Below are 21,418 nucleotides of genomic sequence, written 5' to 3'. Positions count from 1 at the left end.
CAGAGGAACTTGAATTTGAGCTGGGAGTGAAAAGAGAGCCAACGTAGAGAGGTGAGAGAAGAGGAGATGGAGTCAAGAGGTGAGAGAAGGCAGAGGGAGCGGATGGCAAGAGTGGTAGACAGATTTTAGTGGGGAGAGGTGAGAGGAGGGGATTCCAAAGAAAAGGGAGGAACAGTAGAAAAGTCTGGAGAAGATGAGGGAGGTAATTAAGAGTTTAGTGGCGTGAAAGGTTACGAGGGGTCGAATTTTACGAATGTTGTAAAGGTGAAAGCGACAAGACTTGGCAGTGAGAGAAATGTGGTGGGATAGAGAGAGGTGAGGGTCAATATGAAGACCAAGGTTACGGGCATGGGGAGAGAAGGAGAGCTGGGAGGGGGGAAAGTGAATGAAAGGGGGAGGGGAGGGAGGAGGAAGAGTATTGGCAGGGAAGAAAAGGAGTTCAGTTTTATCAGCATTAAGAGTAAGGAAGTGAGAGGACATCCAGGATTTAATAGCAGAAAGGCAAGAAGAGAGTTTATTGTGAATGTCAGGCGTGAAGGAGGAGAAGGAGAGGAAAAGCTGGGTATCATCAGCGTAGAAATGGTGCAAGATACCAAAAGAGCAGATGATAGGAACTAAGAAGGAAGCATAGAGCGAGAAAAAAAAGGGGCCAAGGACAGAACCTTGGGGCACTCCATGGTTGAGAGGATATGTGGGAGAGGTGGAGCCACCCCAGGAAACAGAGAAGGTGCGGTTAGAGAGATACGAAGAGAGCCAGTTGAGGATATTGTCTTTGAGGCCAAATGAGGAGAGGGAGTTGAGGAGAAGATGGTCAACAGTGTCAAAAGCAGCAGAGAGATCAAGGAGAATAAGGATGGAGGAGTGCTTAGAGTAGCAAGCAGAAAGGAGAGAGTTAAGAACAGAGATGAGGGAAGGCCACCAGGGGGCGCGGGCAGGATGGACGCCTGAACGTCGAGCTCCGCACCCAGCCCCGGGTGAACTGCGATTTACCGGCGGAACGAGGGTCCCATGCGCTACGCGACCCCCACCAAAAGACGTTGGAGCCTGTAGCCCCCACCTGGACCCAACTCTGGTCCCGATCCGACGCTCCTGTGCGGAGTTACACGGACCGAGGTGGCATCAGCCGCCCCTCCCCCACGACCTGGCGCGGAGCAACGCAGGAAGCAGCGCGAGCCGCGCCGCCCACGAATAGGCCCGAGAAGGAGGGCCCACGGCGCTTCCTCCCCTGGACATCTTCCACCGCTTGACCCAGGGCCCCGACCCGAGGAAAGTCGTCCGCCCGCCCACGGAGCACACGCCGGGGCGGCCCTCTGCGCCCAGGCGCTCCGCGCCCGGCGCTTCTGATACCCGAAGCCCGGCCCGACCTGGAGAGGACCATCCGCTGGTCTTGGGAGCTACGGTACTGCAAGGGGGCCGACGCGGGAGCACGCCCCCCCACCATCACAACACTCGCCGAGACGGCCCGCGGTGCTCAGGGGCCCCACGCCTAACGAGACACACCCGGTCACAGGGAGGCCCAAGTCCACCAGCCCCCTCCACGGCCTCAGAGCTCGATCTGTTGAGGGCCACCCACTCACCCGTGGAGCAACGACGGGGCCGGAATAAGGGCACCAAGGACACCAAGGACTGCGTGGAACACACCAACAGCGTTGTAAGACCTTTGGGACCCCCCAGTTGACTGATAAGTGGCCGGCACGAACCCTCCATGCACTGGAAAGAAAATCTGCAGAAATACCAGTTTGTTGCCGAAGAAAGTGCCATGGCCACCGGTAGCCCCACTCCCCCACCCCCAGACCTGGGGGCTATCCAGAACAACATCCAAACGATTCTGGAGGAGATACGAGGGATGAGGACAGACATGGGGGCCAAACTGGCCGACCTCACCACCAAAGTCACCACCCTAGAAGACCGCGTGGAGGGTGTCGAAAATAATCAACTCTCAGTAACACTCCTCGAAACCCAAATGGACATGAGACTCCGAGATATGGAAAGGCGTGAAGAAGAGCTTCGGCTTAAGGTTGATGACATGGAGAACAGGGAGAACAGGGAGAGGAGGAACAATCTTCGAATCTTTGGCCTGGTGGAATCCGAGGGCGAGTCCACACAAGGTCTCGAAGGCAAAGTGCACGACATCGTGAGGATCGCCCTGGGACCAGAGGGCGTGGGGACGATCAACTTCGACAGGGTGCACCGAGCAGGGGGGGGAGGCAGAGGCCCACGCTCGGTCCTGGTTCGGCTGCACTACTACAGGGATAAGGTCAGAATCCTGGAGAAGGCGAGACATCTTGGCATCATACAGTACGGCGACTCGAAGGTAACCATCTTTCAAGATCTATCGGCCCTAACCCTGTCAATGAGGAGGAAATGTGGCACACTTACAAGATGGTTGCAGGGAAAAGGGGTTTGATATCGGTGGGGGCACCCCTTCTACCTGGAGTTTGAGTGGCTAGGTGAGAAACACCACCTGGTGTCGGAGGAAGACATACGGAGAGCCGCGGAGGATCTGGTGAGCGACCAGGTGGGCCACTCGCGCGCCCAGGAGGGAGGACCACGGGACCCCCCCAGGGGCCCCGACAGACTAGGAAATCACAGCGGGAAATCTAAGGTCAAGGGGGCCTGAAAGTTTCGGAAAACCAGACACCCGTCGACGAACCTGGAAGACCACCCAAATTCATGATAATAGCGTTCGATTGGAGGTGGAGAAAATCACGAGGTGAGAGATGATTCGGGGTGCGGGCGATGGAGGCCCTGGCCCCACGAACTGCCTTGAATGGACGCCGCGGCGGCGCTGTGTTTAGCCCGCTGGACTATGGGACGGCAGAGCGTTTTGGTTAAAAAGTTAACTGTTTATTTGTGTTGCCCCATGTCTGAGGTTCGGGTTATGGGTTGGTGGCCGGGGGGGAGGCTCCGGGTCCCAGAATTCTATCTCGGCCATGTCTACCGAAGGCCTGAAGGGGCCGACCTGAATCAAGTTTGCGATCTGGGACTCTCCAAACACACGAAAACCCCGGGGCTGGGGTTAGAGTCCTTGGTGGTTCGTTGACCAACCCCAACATATGTTGGGGAAAGTGGACGGACGCCTTATGTTTCAAGGGAGAGGCGGGGGGAGGGAGGGCACAGGGAGGGGGGTTTGGAATAAGGGGGAAGGGGGTAGGAGGGACAACGGGGCAGTTAGAGGGGTTCAGGGGGAAATTCAGTTCAAACCACAGGAATACGCTTGGCAATGGGCTCTAAAATTCAATCACCACGAGGGGTTCAAAATGCACGCCCGGAATGATGACAATGATTGAAGGGAAGGTGGGCACGTTGAATGTCAAGGGTCTAAACTCTCAAAATAAAAGGTCCCTCACGGGTAATATGTTCCGTAAACAACACCTGACAGTCCTATTCCTGCAGGAAACACATTACAAGCGTGGGAGAGAGTCCAGAATCAAGGGGAAAGATATCGGCAGCAATTACTGGGCTTCACATCCGACCTCCAGGAAGGAGGGGGTGGGCATTCTCCTGGGAAGGGCCCTCCAACTCACGGGGGTGGAAACCAAGAGAGGATTTGGGGGTCGATTCCTAGGCGTTAAGGGGCTTTGCGAGGGGCAACGAGTCACTTTTGCCACTGTATACGCACCCAACTCGGGTCAAGTAGAGTTCCTCACACGGATCTTTGGCGTCATGGATGAATGGGCTGAGGGGGCCATGATTCTCGGTGGGGATTTTAATCTCATAGCCGACCCCCAACTGGATTGGTGGTCCGCTAGAGGTGGGACACCCAAGGGGATCACTAAGGACAACCTGGCTTTGCAAAACCTCCTGAGGGATCACTACTGGGTAGACGTTTGGCGCAAGGCGTACCCGGCCCAGGGTGGTTACACATTCTTTTCTCCCCCACACTGCACCTACACCAGAATCGACCTTCTGCTGGCCTCAGAGGAGGGGGATGGGGCGGTAACCCAGCCAAAGGTCGAGACCATAACGTGGTCGGACCACAAACTACTTGTAGCTAACTGGTCCCTGCCCATCGCCCCGAGATCGGCTCGATGGCGGTGTAACGACACGCTCCTTAGGGATCCAGTATTCCGTGATTTCATGAAACAAGAAATGCTGGCCTACTTCGAGATAAACGACACTGGGGAGACGGACATGTCCACGGTATGGGAAGCGGGGAAAGCCACCTTCAGAGGTCTCCTCATAGCGGAGGGCTCGAGGCGTAAAAGGGAAAGGGGCCTGATCGAGAGCAGACTCCGAGCGGAGTTACAGATCCTGCGGGCCAGACTGGGCGTCCCGGGGGTGGACCGGAGGGCACTATTGGACGAGATGCAGGGCAAAAGACAGGAGCTCCACACGGTTCTCATAGGTGAGGTGGTTAAGAGGATGCGATATACCAGACAGAGATACTATGAACAGGGCGACAGGGTAGGCACTCTACTGGCACAGAGGTCGAGGGGGTGTAGAGCGGAGAGAGGGATTACCCAGCTAGCTGACGAGGAAGGCAGAATTCATGGGAATCGGCAGGAAGTGACGGAATGTTTTGCTGATTACTACAGTAAACTCTATTCCAGGCAAGTGGGTGAATCACAGGAGGATATTGCCTCCTACCTGGCAGAACATCCCCTCCCCAAACTGACCGACCAAGACTTAGAGGCCCTCGAGGGGGAAATCCTAGAGGAGGAGGTGGAGGGAGCCATTAAGAGACTGAAGGCCGGAAAGGCTCCAGGCCTTGACGGCTACACAGCGGATTTCTATAAGCAGACCCAATCCACCCTAGTGAAGCCCCTGACTAAATTGTTTAATCAAATTAGGGGCAACGACACAATCCCACCGACTTTCTTACAGGCCCTCATCACTGTCATACCCAAACCTGGTAAGGACCGGGCGGTCTGTGGGTCCTACAGACCCATCTCACTTCTCAACGTAGACGCCAAGATTTTTGCTAGGATCCTGGCCTCCAGACTGGAAAATTCCCTCCCACGCCTGATACATCCAGACCAGGCGGGATTCGTCCTTAATAGACAGGGTTCTGATAATCTAAGGAAAACACTTCATATACTAGCCACAACCGAGGCCAGAAACGAAGGCACACTCCTACTGGCTCTCGACGCGGAGAAGGCCTTTGACAGGGTCAGTTGGGCTTTCATGAGGGAGGTTCTCATGTCGGTGGGGATGGGGCCAAGGTGGTTGGGATGGATATCCGCGCTCTACTCCTCCCCTTCGGCCAGAGTAGTGGCAAATGGGATTGAATCTAGAGAATTCCCCCTTGAACGTGGTACGAGGCAGGGATGCCCCCTGTCCCCGTTAATCTACGCATTGGTGATGGAACCGTGGGCAATCTCGATCCGCAATGACATGGCCATCAGTGGTGTGCAGATGGGGGATATGCACTGCAAAATCTGCCTCTTTGCGGACGACGCCCTGCTCTACGTTACCAGACCGTCCCGTACAATCCCTCGGCTACTGCAGGGCCTCACAAGGTATGGAGAACTATCGGGGTACAAAGTCAACCTGGACAAATCGGTGGCATTTATGGGTGGGAACCTGCCGGACACAGAGGTGGCCTTTGTGGAGGGCCTCCCCTTCAAGCGGAACGATGAGGGGTTCCGTTACTTGGGAGTCCAAATCACACGTAACCTTGAAGACCTGTATGGGGCCAACTTCCCCCCCCTCTCGTCAGCAATCAGGAGAGATATAGAAAGGTGGGCGGGAACGGGTCTCTCATGGATGGCACACCTTAATCTCATAAAAATGGTGATTCTCCCAAAATTCCTGTTTCTCTTCCAAATGCTCCCGGTGCAGGTCCCTAAGGCCTTTTTTGATGAAACAAAACGAATCCTCCTTAGATTCCTCTGGCAGGGCAAAAAACACAGGATTTCGTATGAGGTATTGACTAGGACCAAGGAGGATGGGGGGATGGGCTACCCCGACCTCGAGACGTACTATAGGGCATCCCAGTTGAGGATCCTGGTTGATCACTTCACACCGGGAACGAAAAAACAGTGGGTAGCCATGGATAATAGGCCCCTGGCGCCCGTCACACTAGAGGAATGGCTCTGGGTCCCAAGGAGTACGATCCCCAGAACCGTCTTGAACCACCCGATCCTGAAAGTATTGTGGTCTCTATGGAAAGAGGGAGGTTACTACAGATGGCTCACGACATGGCCCTCCCCCTTGAGCTGTATATGGGCCCCCCCTTTCCTGGCCAAAATAGCGGAACCAGCAGCTTACCAGACGTGGTTCGAGGCGGGCCTTAGTAGGACCAGCCAATTGTGGGTGGGGGGCTCCTTCCTCCCCCTGAAGGACCTCGAGGAAGCCCTGGGAATAGGTACGCTTTCCCTGTTTCGTTATCTTCAGCTCAAGGGTGTCCTCACCGAGCCATCTTGGGGCGATACCCTCAGGAGGGAACTCACAGATTTTGAAAAGCTCCTTTTGACCGCAAAGGGTTCCAAGGGGATAATCTCTCGCCTATACAAGCTCTTTCAATTCTCTATCCCCCGAGACCCACCACCGGCACGCACGCAATGGGGTAGGGACCTAGGCGAGGAAATCGATGATGAGAGATGGACAGAGATGTGTAGACGGGCTAATCGGTCCACATCCTCCCTCCAATATCGCCATCAGGCCCTCAAGATACTACACAGATGGCACTACCCCCCGCAAAGGATAGCTAAAATGCGGCCAGGATATGACCCACACTGTTGGAAATGCAAGACAGAAAGAGGTGACTATATCCACATGTGGTGGGGATGCCCAGTGGTCCAGAAATACTGGGACAAGGTGCGGGCCTGGATTAAAGGGGTGGATGGGATCGAACGGGCTTCCTGTCCCTGGCTCCTCCTTTTCGGGATTAGCAACGGGGAGGAACGGGATAGCACTCAAGACCACATGCTCCAGGTGATGCTGGTAGCAGCTAGATGCTGCCTGGCACAGAAATGGAAACACCCGAAAATGCCAGGGGAAAAAACCTGGGTGACCAAAGTAAGAGCCATCTACGACATGGAGTTCCTCACACACCTGCTTGATGAGTCCAAGTCCAACATCGAGGAAATCTGGCTCCCCTTTTTTGACAAATACGGCCGAGTGGTCTAGGACCTGGTGGTTGAGCTGAGGGATCCCCCTCCTCCCCAAGGACACGGGACCATGGCCCAAGGACCCGGTTGTGAACCGAACCCGTTTGATCAGCATGACTTTGACGTGCCACACGCACAATGCACTGACGCCTCTATCACTAAGAGAGCCCGTTGCGCAAGTAACTACCTATGCTATGAACGCTCGAACTGAAGGGGGGTGGGGGGAGGGAAAAGGAGGGAGGGGTAAGGGGTGTGTTGCGTTTGGTTTTTTCTATATGTTAACTTACATTAATAAATGCAATGTAATAATGTAATCATGTAATGCACAAAGGAAACCTAATAAAATCGATTTTCAAAAAAAAAAAAAAAAATCTATAAGAACAGAGATGAGGGTAGATTCAGTGGAGTGTACAGGGCGGAAGCCGGATTGGGTAGGGGGAAAGGAGGGAGTGGTTAGAGATGTAGGAAGAGAGTTGAGAATAGACAATGGGTTCGAGAAGTTTGGAGAGGAAGGGTGTGAGAGAGATTGGGCGATAATTGGAAGCAAGATGGGGAATAGCAGAAGGTTTTTTGAGAATAGGGATGATAGTCGTGTGCTTAAAAGGAGTAGGAAAAGTGGAAGTCAAGAGGCAGATGTTGAAGAAGGAGGTGAGATAAGGTACAAGGAGGGGGTAGATTTTAGGGATGAGGGGGGTTGGAATGGGGTCAGCGGGAGAAGCAGTAGGATGAGTATTGGTTAGAAGGAGGGTATCTTCAGAATGAGTAACAGGAGAGAAAGAGGACATAGAAGAGGATGGGGAGGAGGAGGAGGAGAGTAGGACGGGGAGGAGAGGATAGATTGGCGGAGATTGAGGACTTTGTTAGAAAAGAAGGAGGCAAGGTCAGTAGCGGAGAGAGGAGAGGCGATGGAAGGATCAGGGGTAGCTAGAGAGAGAAGTCAGGATAAAGTTTGAAAGATGCAGCGAGAGTGGGAGGATTGAGACTGGAGAAGGTCAGAGAAGTAGGTTCGTTTAGCGGAGTTGAGGCAGGAGTCATAGAGGGTATGATAGGAGAAGTATGTAGATTGGTTGGAGGTGGTAGGGTGTTTGAGCCATTGAGGTTCAAGGTGCCTAAGGAGGCGGCGCATACATGAGAGGTGAGATGAAAGACAAGGTTGAGCAGGTCCGCGAGAAGGGCAAAATGAGGAGAGGGGGTAAAGAAGATCGAGAGTAGAAGAAAGAGAGGAAGTTAAGAAGGAGGAGGCACCAGAGGCAGATAGAGAGGAGAAGTGGGAGAGAGGGGAAGGGAAGAGGAGAGGGATGCAAGGAATAGAGAGGGGTTAAAGCTGCATAGGTCACGCCGGAAGAAGCAGGTGGAGGATGGAGGGGGAGGAGGAGATGGGGAAGGGGGGGGAGAAAAAATGAAAGTAAAGAGTGATCAGATAGGTAGTTGGGAAGGGAGGAAATAGGAGAGGCGGTGAAAGAGGAGGTAAAGGTGAGGTCAATAGTAGAGCCAGATTGGTGAGTAGGAGGGCAGGGGAGGGGAGAGAGGAGCTAAGAGTCAAGGATGGAGAAGAGTGGAGAGGAGGGAGGGTTAGAAGAGAGATGGAGATTAAAGTCACCAAGTACAAGTAGTGGAGTGGGGCTGGGGGAAATGAGGCTGAGGAGATGGTCAATATCCTCATAGAAGGAGCCGACTGGGCCAGGGGGGCGGTAGATGATTAGGAAAGAGATAGCATGAGGAGGATTAAAGATTTTGAACATGAATTCAAAGGAAGGGAGAGTAGGTAGAGAAGTAGCAGAAGAGGTGAAGTGTGGCCGGAAGAGAAGGCCTAGACCACCTAGCCACTGTCGAATGGTGCTACTCAGCCAATTCTATTCAGGAACTGGTATTGCTAATACCCCTGGGCCGCCGACATCCTTAAGAAGGACCACCAACCACTCATTCTCTGCTTTGACAAAGACTTTGGTCGAAACACATGTTGGCTTTTGTCACATGCACCTAGCACATTTGTGCCAGGCCTATGGTTACTATAATCCACAAATAAAAATTCAAGGTTTGAACATGAACAAGGTGTCCTTGACGTACTTCTACTAGCAATCGCAACCATGGTTGTTACCATATTCCAGCGCCACTACTAACAAGGTTTGCCTACCCACCCGTATACAATTACCGCTGGGAACTTCAGAGTTTCATTTCCCAAGCAAACCATGTGTCAGGCCGCAGATAAAAACTAATCAGTCATTCAACCCAGTGACAGCGCAGGGGTCTGCCCTTCCTCCAAACTCCAGACCTCCCTACCTAGGTTTATAATTGACTTTTGTTCCAATCTGTTCGAATCCCTTCTGGTGTACTAGAGGTGTGGGGTCGATCAATGGTTTAGAATCCGATATTCATCCCTGGACCAGTGGTGCCCCGGAAGTTGATTCGTAACAGAGAGGTAGGGGCATTAGAGGGGAAAAGGGCTGAAGGGATGGTTCTGGACGAGCAATGCGTGCCATGCTGAGGGAAGGGAAACGGGAGGTCTAGGGAAGGAGGGTGAGTGGATGCTGAGGGAAGGCAGGAGGGGCATGTGTGTGTGGGGGGCTTGGGCATAGCCGGTGAGGCAGGGGGGCCTGGCTGGGTGAAGTTAGGAGTGGGGGGAGGTGAGAGAGGCCTGTGGCCCCTTAGGGGATCCCTCTGTTTCGTGAGAGGGAGTTTAGGGGAGTGTCATAGGTGGAAGGGGGTGTGGGTGTTCGTATTGGTGGAGGGATGGGGTTAGTGGTGTGACACAGAGCTCCCCACGTATGAGTGTTTGGTAATGAGTGAAGTGTGGGGGTCCTTTGGGCTTGGGCTAAGGCAGGGAGGCATGAGATCGAGGGGGGAATAATCTGGGAGGTGGTGCAGATTTTGCAGTAGTGGCTTTTTAGTTTGTGTTGTTTGGAGCGCCAGAGTGCTCCTATGGCTTGAAAGTCGGTTGTTGCACAGTGTGTAGAAGTGGTGGGGTACGTGTCATTCTCAACGGTTGACCGTGGGGGAGATGGAGGATGTGTGTGGAGGGTGTGCAGAGGTGTATGGGAGCAGGGGAGGGGCGATTACTGGTGAGTCAGATAGCTCCTCTGGCCTGAGAGTTGGAGGGGGTGTGGTGGGAGGAGGAAGGGTGTAAAGGGCCAGGGTGAAGGAGGATTCCGGTGCTGGGGTTGGAGATAGAGCGGTGTAGTGGCGTGTAGATGGGGTTCGTAAATTAAGGTGCTAGTATGGAGGTTCTGGGCCGCGACAGGGTGATTTCTGGCTTGCCAGAGGGTTCTTTTTGTTTGTGGGTTGGGGTGTATGTGGTCCGCTGTGTGCGGGAATGATGCTCTTGATGAGGGTGGTGTAGCTGGATCACAGTTGTGGGGGCGGAGAGGTGGCCTTGGTTGCTGATGCATTCCTGTCATATCGGGATTGCTAGTCAAGGTCGTGTAGGGGAGCACAGCACCTGGATGTGAGAGAAAGCGCCTAGAATGGGGGCACAACAGCAAATGTAACAACGCCTAGATTTGGGACACCTGGATATGGGAGAAAGTGCCTAGAATAGGGGTGTGACAGTAAATGCAACGACACCTAGATTTGGGGCAACTGTATAGTGGGAGAAATCGCCTAGAATGGGGGCACAACAGTAATTGCAGATTTGGGACACCTGGAAAGTGGGAGAAAGTGCCTAAACTGGGGGGAATCCCGAATCAATTGGTAAGCCACTTCTTGTTTTAGGTTGATATCACAAAGTGTCTTACTCGCTGAAGTGCCATGAAAACAGAGAACCACAATTAACTAGAAAGGAAACTGTATATCCTCCTACCACCATTAATGTATTCATGTTTGGCGAGCAAAGGAAGATTTTTTGGGAATAAATGTGCGCAACTTTAATTTGAATCATAGTTCGTAAAAGCCTCTTACTTACTCCTGAATGTGTCACAATTTGATGCCACCGACTGATATATCGCGCTTTGCCCGTGTCGGGTGTCAAACCAGCTTTTTACCCAGCCTCCTGGTGCTTGTAGCATTGATTTTTCCCTTCTTCTAGAATCTAGATTGTATAAGGGTGTCAAGAATGAAAGACGGTTGGGCGAGATAGTAACAACTGGCATGGGGCAGCATTCGATGTATTGGCCCAGGCGTGTTCCACGTGAGAAATGCGCGGTGTCACATATTGCCCCCTGCGGTGGTGGCTGAACTGGCTGTGATGGGGCGTCACCCTAGGACAGGTAATGGTGCCACTTTAGAATAAGGCGTGTCGTGCCTTCACTGCAACACATGAATTACTCCTTTACAAGCGGTGCTGTGAGTAGGTCTTCTGCTTAAAGAAACCGGTTTAAAAATCCTACAACACAAGGGAACAAAATCTTTAAAAAACAGGTTTGAGGGGCATCTCAGCCATAGGACGGGGTCATTTTAAGCATGGACTCTAACATGGTACAGGCAGCATATGTTAGGTCATTCTAACTGCGGACATGAGAGTGGAGCCTGCCCGTGTTCTGACATTAGACCTCACTGGTCTAAAAGGATGACTTTAGAGACCAACCTGGGGTCATCTAATGATCATCGAACTACACTAGAAGTCATTCCCACATCATCAGATGTCATCACGCTGTTAAAGTCATCAGCAAATATTTCAGAATGGTGGGTGATGATTTGGGGATGAGGTTAGGATGACTTAATGAATATGCTAACATCATCCCCATTTTAGAAAACTCTTTGTTCCTGATGCTTTTAGGATGACCTGCTGATCATTTCAAGAGATTGCACGTTTGTCCCTGATGATGTGGGGATGATTCTGGGATGACCTGCTGATTACTTCAAGAGCATTGCCATGAAACATGTTTGTTCTTGATGTTTTGGGGATGACTTACTGATTACTTCAGAACATCAGAGTTTGTAGGATGATATGCGGACCAATACAGATTGTCATTCCGCTTTTGCTAAATTGCACTTATGCTGAATGATCCCCCACTGTGGCAAGGGTAAAGCTTGAGATTATGTTGGGCCAAAGTGGAAACAAGAGGCCCCTAAACATAGCATGTACCCATGAGAATCATTTGCCATCCCAGTTAAAAGCAGGCACCCATCACCCTCACAATTCCCAATGTGGCATGGGTAAAGCCTGAGACTATGTTGGGCCAAAGTGGAAGAAAGAGGCCTAAACATAGCATGCACCCCCTGGGTGAAAATCCTTTGCCATCCCAGTCAAAAGCAGCAAACCAGCACCCTCACAAGCAACACATTTCCATGCTGACTTGTTAGGTAAGAATTGGTGTAGTCCCACTGTGTGAGACTAGACAACACTTATCTGCGTGGTATTAGGTAAACCCACCTTTTGGTACAGGGCTAAACTACACAGGTTGGCAGTGTGACTGAGCGGCCAGGCCTATCTCAAGAGGGATAACTGTGAGCTGTAGAGCTGTACAAATGAAATCTGTAAATACAAGTAGTCAAGTAACACTACACTCAAGGATTCATTTATAAATATGTATTTATTTAATTAACATCAATTTTTGAATACACATTCTTTAGAAAGGCAATTCATTTAACAATGTAAATAAACTTTAAAATTACTTTTCAGAATCAGAGCAAGTTAGTGGATAATCTTTGGATATGCTTCGTAGACAATTGCTACACCCTGGGGTGACTTCAATCACAAGGACAGTAATGGCATTTATATTAAGGAAGGAAAAAGGTTAAATATGTTCTCAGTATATGTGAGGACAACTAAATCTTCCAATGAAATCTAGACAAGCCTTTCCCAGCAGTAACAGTGTAAAACAAGTTACCACCTATGAGGGACAAACCATATCAAAGTCAGTGGGCTAGAAGAGTCTGCAGGGAGCCAGGACAGCCAAAGTGAATTTGAAACAGTCCATGGAACTGAGGCACTTCTTAGAATTAAAAGTCGTGCACAAAGTTAGAGAGTTTGTTAAGAAAATCACTTGTAAGGTCACAAGCTGTGAAAACAGAGTTGAAATCAACTCTAAAAGTAAGCCACTGCAATTCCCAACTGAGAACAGCAAGGTTACAAGACAGTGAGGTAAGTACCCCAAGTCTAAACAGTACCACCGGTTTGAAGAAGAGTGGTCCAGCTGGCCTCTGTCCTGCTACAGCGATGCAGACCCCGTGTTCCTGAGCCACAGTCGTGGGGACAAGAGGGAGGACATCTGTAGGGCTCCTGCGGCGGTACTTCGGAGGTCGTTGGCAGCTACAGGCTCTTTTCAGTTCAGCGGCACTTTGCGGTTTCAGCGCTTAGTAAACAGCACTGTTGCGGATCTCTGGTACCGTTTGGGCTTCCTTCACTCCTTGGGTCTGGTGAGGGGACTCTAGCTCTGGTCGTCCTGCTTCTGGAGGGTCCTTAGGAGACTCCTGGAGCTTGTAGCCAGATTTCAGACTTTTCACGCGACTACGGATTACTCGACCCCTGGCACTCAGTTCTTGCAGCAATGAAGAAGTGCAGCCAGACAGGGAAGATGGTTCGGTGGAGTTCGTCTCACGGTTAGTTGGTCCCACTAACCCAAGGGGAGAAGTCGTCCATTCCGGAGCTTCTCTGTCTGAAAAGGGAGTTTCAGCACAGCAGCAGGGCTTCACCAGGCAATTCAAAGGTCCAGCAGGATGCAGCAAGCTTCGTTCACGGTTTCTTCGTCAGGTGTTTCTCCCAGTGGTTGACTCTGCTTCTAGTGCCAAAACCCTTGCCTTTTAAGCAGGTTTCTCCCATTCATGCACAGCCTAGGCTGTCAATCACACATCAGGGTGGCTGTCCTGGAAGGACAGCCAGCCAGCCAGCCATTCACGACTGGTTGCTTTCAGGCATTCCTCGAGACAAAGGACAGGGGAGTTTCAGGACCCTCCCCCACATCCTGTCCTTCCAGACACACTGGAGCCAGAGGCGGGCTGAAGTGCGCCAAAGGCAAGACAATCAAAGGGCTCCAATCTGTTTCATGCACAAACCCAAGAAAGACCTCACAAACAGGAAATGGCAAAAAAAGAAGACAGGGGCATTTTGATAAAATGGTCACCCCTGGGTGCTATACTGCAGCTGAGGGTTCAGCCTGCGGTAGAAAAGCACAATGGTAGGAAAAATTAAACTACTGCCGCTAGCCATTTAAAAGTAGGGAGGGCAACATACAAATGTTACATGAGAAAGTAGGATACGGGGCTACTAGATAAACCCCAGCACTCCACATGAGATGGTGTGTGCTGGACCCACAAAGATAAAGGTAGGTAAAGTCAATTTAACTTTACTATTCTTGGGAACACTAGTTCACACAAGAAAGGGTATTTTAAACGGTATCAGGTAATAATATCGCCATATATATGGTCGCCGTAAATAATATTGCCGCGAAAATGTTGTGGCGATATTATTTGGGTGACCATATGTATGGGGACAGGGGCAAAAAACAAAAACAAAAAAAAAGTTTGGGGGTTGTGGGGGTGTCCCCCCGCATGTTCCATACAATAATGTTGCCACAAAAAACGGCAATTTTTCGGCGATATTTTTGCCTGGCGAGATTTTTGTGGCAACATTATTACATGGAACCTTTTAAACCTTATGAGAAATCTAAAGGATTTCTCAGTGGCACTGCACTGAAGGTGCTGTGTGTCACCTTACAAAAAGTAGATACATATGGAGTTTGTCCGACACCCAAAACAGTGAAAACACATAATCCAAAGGTCAAAACACAAGAGGCAGAGGGGAAAGGGTCTCACTCACTCCATGGTTAAAATTAAAAAGACCTACAGTCCAGCAAAAGAGCTGGGGGTCTCTAAGGTTGAAGGGAATTAGCACAGAAATAAGAATTCTCCCTAACATGACTGCACCAATACATGCCAGTATTCACATGCACTCCTTCACACCGTATTCATGTTTGCTTTGCGCAAAATCCAATGATCAACAACCATAGCGAAAAGTACCTCCAGCATAAAAAAAAAAGAAAAGGATCCAAAAAAGAAAGAAGCAATAAACAAACGGAACCACAAAGTCCCATCAACCGAGGTATCAACTACCCACAACCTACTAAATACCAGCAACAACAAACCACAAACAGCAAAGACTAAACCCAAAAGACCATGAAAAACACCAATCGAAAGAGGACGCCCACTAACGAAAACAACCCACGCATCATGCCTCGCCACAAGAAAGACAAAGAAGGCAGAAAAGACAACAGAAATAAGAAATCCCAAACAACTCGGGAAGGCACGGACCAGCATGATCCCACAACCCCAAAAAACTCGACAAACATCTGAGATGGCCCAAGGAGACATACAAATAACAGAGCAAAGACAGACTACAATGCTCTCTACCTGTCCACATATGACAACGTGGTAAACAAAAACAGCACAGAAACAACAAACCGACAGCCAAAAAGCTTCACAAATACAGACCCAACGGACGGCAACTAATAAACCATCCCAACCCGGTCTCCACCATGGACAATACCCCAACCAGAACAAAGAACAAATTGGAAACCATCACACTGTACACTCCCTATATCACCAAGACTGGAACAACTCAGAGGTAGCTACCCTATTTACCACCCGGAAACGAACCAACCCCACCATAAACCTTATCGGTCCACTCGACAAATGAGACTGACCAACAAAGAACTACCCTACCCAAAAGACTCAACTGCGAAAAACCCACCTGGAACGGAAACCCAACCAACAACACACCGGTCAGAACAACCAACAACACAAAAGGTAAATCCAGCAAACTACACTTCAGCCTCCTCAAAGTTAGATCCATGGCAAAACACTCAACAGAAATCAATGACCTCCTAAGCAAAGGAGGCACAGATGTGCTCTTCCTTACAGAAACCTGGCTATCAGACAACTATAAAGCAATCGCAAACGAAGCAATACACGACAATTATAAATTAATACACGCCAAGAGAGAAAACCAAAGAGGAGGCGGAATCGCAATTATACACAAAAAGCACGCCTGAGCATCTCGAATTATCACAAACAACGCAGAAGACTATGAATCCCTCCTAATCAAGATAAAACACAACGACCAATCCAACATAGTATTCCTACTGATCTACAGACCCTCTTCTTACAACCCCAACTTTGCAACAAAACTAGCGGACGAGGCCACCATGCTATCAACCCACTGCGACAACCTAGGTGAAAGAGATCACACTCATACAAACATAGATGCAACAGAAGACACACTCAACAATTGGATCACCAAGGCCATTGACCAATGAATCTAAGTGATTTGCCCGTGGCTGAAACTACCGCGGGCAAAACGTTTGCATGAGAAAGGTGCGAACTACCAAAAGTTTGCACCTTTCTCATGCGAACACACATACATACTCACACACAACACACCCATAACACACCCCCACCCACACCCTCAGCACACCCACACCCCCAACATAAACAAACCTCACTTACGTTCATCTTCACGCTGGGTTCCTGCAAGGCCAGTTCCCTTTCACTTCTGTGATCGGGAACCGGCGCCGCAGGGTCCTTTTCTTTTCTTTTTTTTTTTGGAACGGAAGGCTGCTGGGTATCCCCCACAGCCCCCGCTCACTATACCATAAAGTATAGTGAGCTGGGCGATGCGGGGGACACCCCCGCAGCCCCCGTTTTTTTTAATTTCTTTTTTTTAAATGGAAGGCTGCGGCGGTGTCCCCCACAACCCCTGCTCACTATACCATGAAGTATAGTGAGCGGGGTGATGCAGAGGTCACCCCCGCAGCCCCCGTTTTCTTTTTTACAATGCTACCACAAAAGGTTCAAACTTTTGGTGTTCGGACCTTTGGTGGTACCATTTTTAGAACTTTTCGTCATTGTGACCATTTTTTTTTGGTAAAATCGTCCTATACCTTGCCTTGACCAATTAGCACCAGCTAAAACATTCAAAGCAACACCAAAAAAAAAACTGCCAGCAAAATGGTTCACAGAAGAACTGAAAAACGCCAAAAAAACTACCTCAAAATGGAAACAAAATGGAGAGAACAATACACCAGACAAGACTAAATAAAATACCAAAGACAACTCAAACTGTACAAAGTAACAGTCCTCAAAACAAAAAATCAAACTACTACGCCACAAGAATCGGCAAACAATTCACAGAAAGAACTCCATCACACCTACACAAACACTTTGTGACAGTCACTTACACCAGAGCAGGGTGTGTGTAGTAGCTACACAGCAGTTACTGCGTCTGCAAGCATTAGTCAGTGCAGGTATTATATATATAGTCACTTACACCCGAGCAGGGTCTGTGTAGTAGCTGCACAGCAGTTACTGCGTCTGCGTGCCTTAGCCTGCGCAGGTATTATATGTAGTCACGTACACCAGAGCACGGTCTGTGTAGTAGCTGCACAGCAGTTACTGCGTCTGCGAGCACTAGCCGGTGCAGGTATATATATATATATAGCCACTTACACCAGAGCAGGGTCTGTACAGTAGCTGCACAGCAGTTACTGCGTATACAAGCATTAGCCGGTGCAGGTATTATATATATATATAGTCAGTTACACCAGAGCAGGGTCTGTGTAGCAGCTGCACAGCAGTTACTGCATCTGCGAGCATTATCCTGCGCAGGTATGATTATATATGTAGTCACTTACACCAGACCAAGATCTGTGTAGTAGCTGCACAGCAGTTACTGCGTCTGCGAGCATTAGCCTATGCAGGTATTATTATATATGTGGTCACTTACACCAGAGCAAGGTCTGTGTAGCAGCTGCACAGCAGCTACTGCGCCTGAGAGCCATAGTCTGCGCAGGTATTATATAGGTAGTCAGGTACACCAGAGCACGGTCTGTGTAGTAGCTGCACAGCAGTTACTGCGTCTGCGAGCATTAGCCGGCGCAGATATATAGTCACTTACACCAGAGCAGGGTCTGTATAGTAGCTGCAAAGCAGTTACTGCGTCTGCAAGCATTAGCCGGCACAGGTATTTATATATATATATATATATATATATATATATATATAGTCATTAACACCAGAGCAGGGTCTGTGTAGCAGCTGCACAGCAGTTACTGCATCTGCGAGCATTATCCTGCGCAGGTATGATTATATATGTAGTCACTTACACCAGACCAAGATCTGTGTAGTAGCTGCACAGCAGTTACTGCGTCTGCGAGCATTAGCCTATGCAGGTATTATTATATATGTGGTCACTTACACCAGAGCAAGGTCTGTGTAGCGCCTGAGAGCCATAGTCTGCGCAGGTATTATATAGGTAGTCAGGTACACCAGAGCACGGTCTGTGTAGTAGCTGCACAGCAGTTACTGCGTCTGCGAGCATTAGCCGGCGCAGATATATAGTCACTTACACCAGAGCAGGGTCTGTATAGTAGCTGCAAAGCCGTTACTGCGTCTGCAAGCATTAGCCGGCACAGGTATATATATATATATATATATATATATATATATATATATATATATATATATATATATATATATATATATATATATAGTCATTAACACCAGAGCAGGGTCTGTGTAGCAGCTGCACAGCAGTTACTGCGTCTGTGAGCATTAGCCTGCGCAGGTATTATTATATATGTAGTCACTTGCACCAGAGCAGGGTCTGTGTAGCCGCTGCACAGCAGTTACTGCGTCTGCGAGCATTAGCCTGCGCAGGTATTATATATATAGTCACTTACACCAGTGCAGGGTCTGTGTAGCAGCTGCACAGCAGTTACTGCATCTGCGAGCATTAGCCTGCGCAGGTTTTATTATATATGTAGTCACTTACACCAGAGCAGGGTCTGTGTAGTAGCTGCACAGAAGTTACTGCGTCTGCGAGCATTAGCCTACGCAGGTATTATTATATATGTAGTCACTTACACCAGAGCAGGGTCTGTGTAGCAGCTACACAGCAGTTACTGCGTCTACGAGCATTAGCCGGTGCAGATATATAGTCACTTACACCAGAGCAAGGTCTGTATAGCAGCTGCACAGCAGTTACTGCGTCTGCAATCATTAGCTGGCGCAGGTATTATTATATATGTAGTCACTTACACCAGAGCAGGGTCTGTGTAGTAGCTGCACAGCATTTACTGCGTCTGCGTGCTTTAGCCTGCGCAGGTATTATATATGTAGTCACGTACACCAGAGAACGGCCTGTGTAGTAGCTGCACAGCAGTTACTGCGTCTGCAAGCACTAGCCTGAGCAGGTATATATATATATATATATATATAGTCACTTACACCAGAGCAGGGTCTGTATAGTAGCTGCACAGCAGTTACTGTGTATACAAGCATTAGCCGGCACAGGTATTATATATATATACTCACTTACACCACAGCAAGGTCTGTATAGTAGCTGCACAGCAGTTACTGCGTCTGCGAGCATTAGCCTACGCTGGTATTATTATATATGTAGTCACTTACACCAGAGCAGGGTCTGTGTAGCAGCTGCACAGCAGTTACTGCGTCTGCGAGCATTAGCCTGCGCAGGTATTATATATGTAGTCACGTACACCAGAGCACGGTCTGTGTGGTAGCTGCACAGCAGTTACTGCATCTGCAAGCATTAGCCGGCGCAGGTATTATATATATATATATATATATATTTATATAGTCATTTACACCAGAGCAGGGTCTGTGTAGCAGCTGCACAGCAGCTACTGCGTCTGCGAGCATTAGCCTGTGCAGGTATTATTATATATTTAGTCACTTACACCAGAGCATGGTCTGTGTAGTAGCTGCACAGCAGTTACTGCGTCTGCGAGCATTAGCCTGAGCAGGTATTATTATATATGTAGTCACTTGCACCAGAGCAGGGTCTGGGCAGCCGCTGTACAGCAGTTACTGCGTCTGCGAGCATTAGCCTGCGCAGGTATTATTATATATGTAGCCACGTACACCAGAGCAGGGTCTGGGTAGTAGCTGCACAGCAGTTACTGCCTCTGCGAGCATTAGCCTGTGCAGGTATTATTGGATATGTAGTCACGTACACCCGAGAATGGTCTGTGTAGAAGCTGCACAGCGGTTACTGCGTCTGCAAGCATTAGCCTGTGCAGGTATTATTATATATGTAGTCACTTACACCAGAACAGGGTCTGTGTAGTAGCTGCACAGCAGTTACTGCGTCTACGAGCATCAGCCTGCGCAGGTATTATTATATATGTAGTCACTTGCACCAGAGCAGGGTCTATGTAGTAGCTGCACAGCAGTTACTGCGTCTGCGTGCTTTAGCCTGCGCAGGTATTATATATGTAGTCACGTACACCAGAGCACGGTCTGTGTAGTAGCTGCACAGCAGTTACTGCGTTTGCAAGCACTAGCAGGCGCAGGTATATATATAGTCACTTACACCAGAGCAGGGTCTGTATAGTAGCTGCACAGCAGTTACTGCGTATACAAGCATTAGCCGGCGCAGGTATTATATATATAGTCACTTACACCAGACCAGGGTCTGTGTAGCAGCTGCAAAGCAGTTACTGCATCTGCGAGCATTAGCCTGCACAGGTATTATTATATATGTAGTCGCTTACACCAGAGCAGGGTCTGTGTAGTAGCTGCACAGCAGTTACTGCATCTGAGAGCATTAGCCTGCGCAGGTATTATTATATGTAGTCACTTACACCAGAGCCGGGTCTGTGTAGCAGCTGCACAGCAGTTACTGCGTCTGCGAGCCATCGCCTGCGCAGGTATTATATATGTAGTCACGTACACCAGAGCACGGTCTGTATAGTAGCTGCACAGCAGTTACTGCGTCTGCAAGCATTAGCCTGCGCAGGTTTTATTATATATGTAGTCACTTGCACCAGAGCAGGGTGTGTGTAGTAGCTGCACAGCAGTTACTGCCTTTGCAGGCATTATCCTGTGCAGGTATTATATATGTAGTCACTTGCACCAGAGCAGGGTCTGTGTAGTAGCTGCACAGCAGTTACTGCGTCTGCGAGCATTGGCCTGCGCAGGTACAATTATATATGTACAGGGTCTGTGTAGTAGCTGCACAGCTGCGCCTGCAAGCATTGCAAAGCCCGAACTGTAACGTAAATGAGCTTCGGAGCAGCTACTGTGTCTATACTACCCACAGGCTGCCCTGTGTAATTTCCAAACCAGATGTTTAGAGAATCACGTACTTACAATATTTAATTTCAACAAGTGATAAGTACAAGGAATTACAGCTTCAACGTGCATTTCCAGAGGTTGCAGAAGGGACCCTCTTAATAATATAACAACAAAGTGGTGAGAACGTGTAAGTTGATGGATGCTAAAAGAAATACATATAAAATTCACTACAAGAGCTGGATCGCATGCACTCACCTGATGCTGCCTGGAAACCGGACAGGAGCGTTTCGTAAAGGGTAGTGGCTAGTTCCCATTCGAGAAACGGACCATAGCGATTCCCCGCCCCCACATCATGACGTGGGCTGCTCTGCCACACGTAGTTTTCAACGCCCACT

The 21,418-nt window shown here is 49.5% G+C and overlaps 1 protein-coding gene across 1 annotated transcript in view; it reads right to left on the bottom strand.

The window, feature by feature from the left end:
• CYB561 (cytochrome b561) overlaps window positions 1-21,389 on the bottom strand; it is a 216,908-nt gene extending 195,519 nt beyond the window's left edge. The window contains exon 1 of the mRNA XM_069634131.1: window positions 21,279-21,389. Coding sequence (XP_069490232.1) covers window positions 21,279-21,337 — 59 coding nt within the window. The 5' untranslated portion in view covers window positions 21,338-21,389. The remainder of the gene's footprint in view (window positions 1-21,278) is intronic.
• Between the last annotated feature and the right edge of the window lie 29 nt (window positions 21,390-21,418).

The sequence above is a fragment of the Ambystoma mexicanum genome, chromosome 13 (genome assembly GCF_040938575.1).
Source record: "Ambystoma mexicanum isolate Mex_15411 chromosome 13, UKY_AmexF1_1, whole genome shotgun sequence".
Classification (NCBI taxonomy): domain Eukaryota; kingdom Metazoa; phylum Chordata; class Amphibia; order Caudata; family Ambystomatidae; genus Ambystoma; species Ambystoma mexicanum.
The sequence above is the reverse complement of the archived record's forward strand: the minus strand, read 5'-3'. Positions and strand labels throughout refer to the sequence as shown.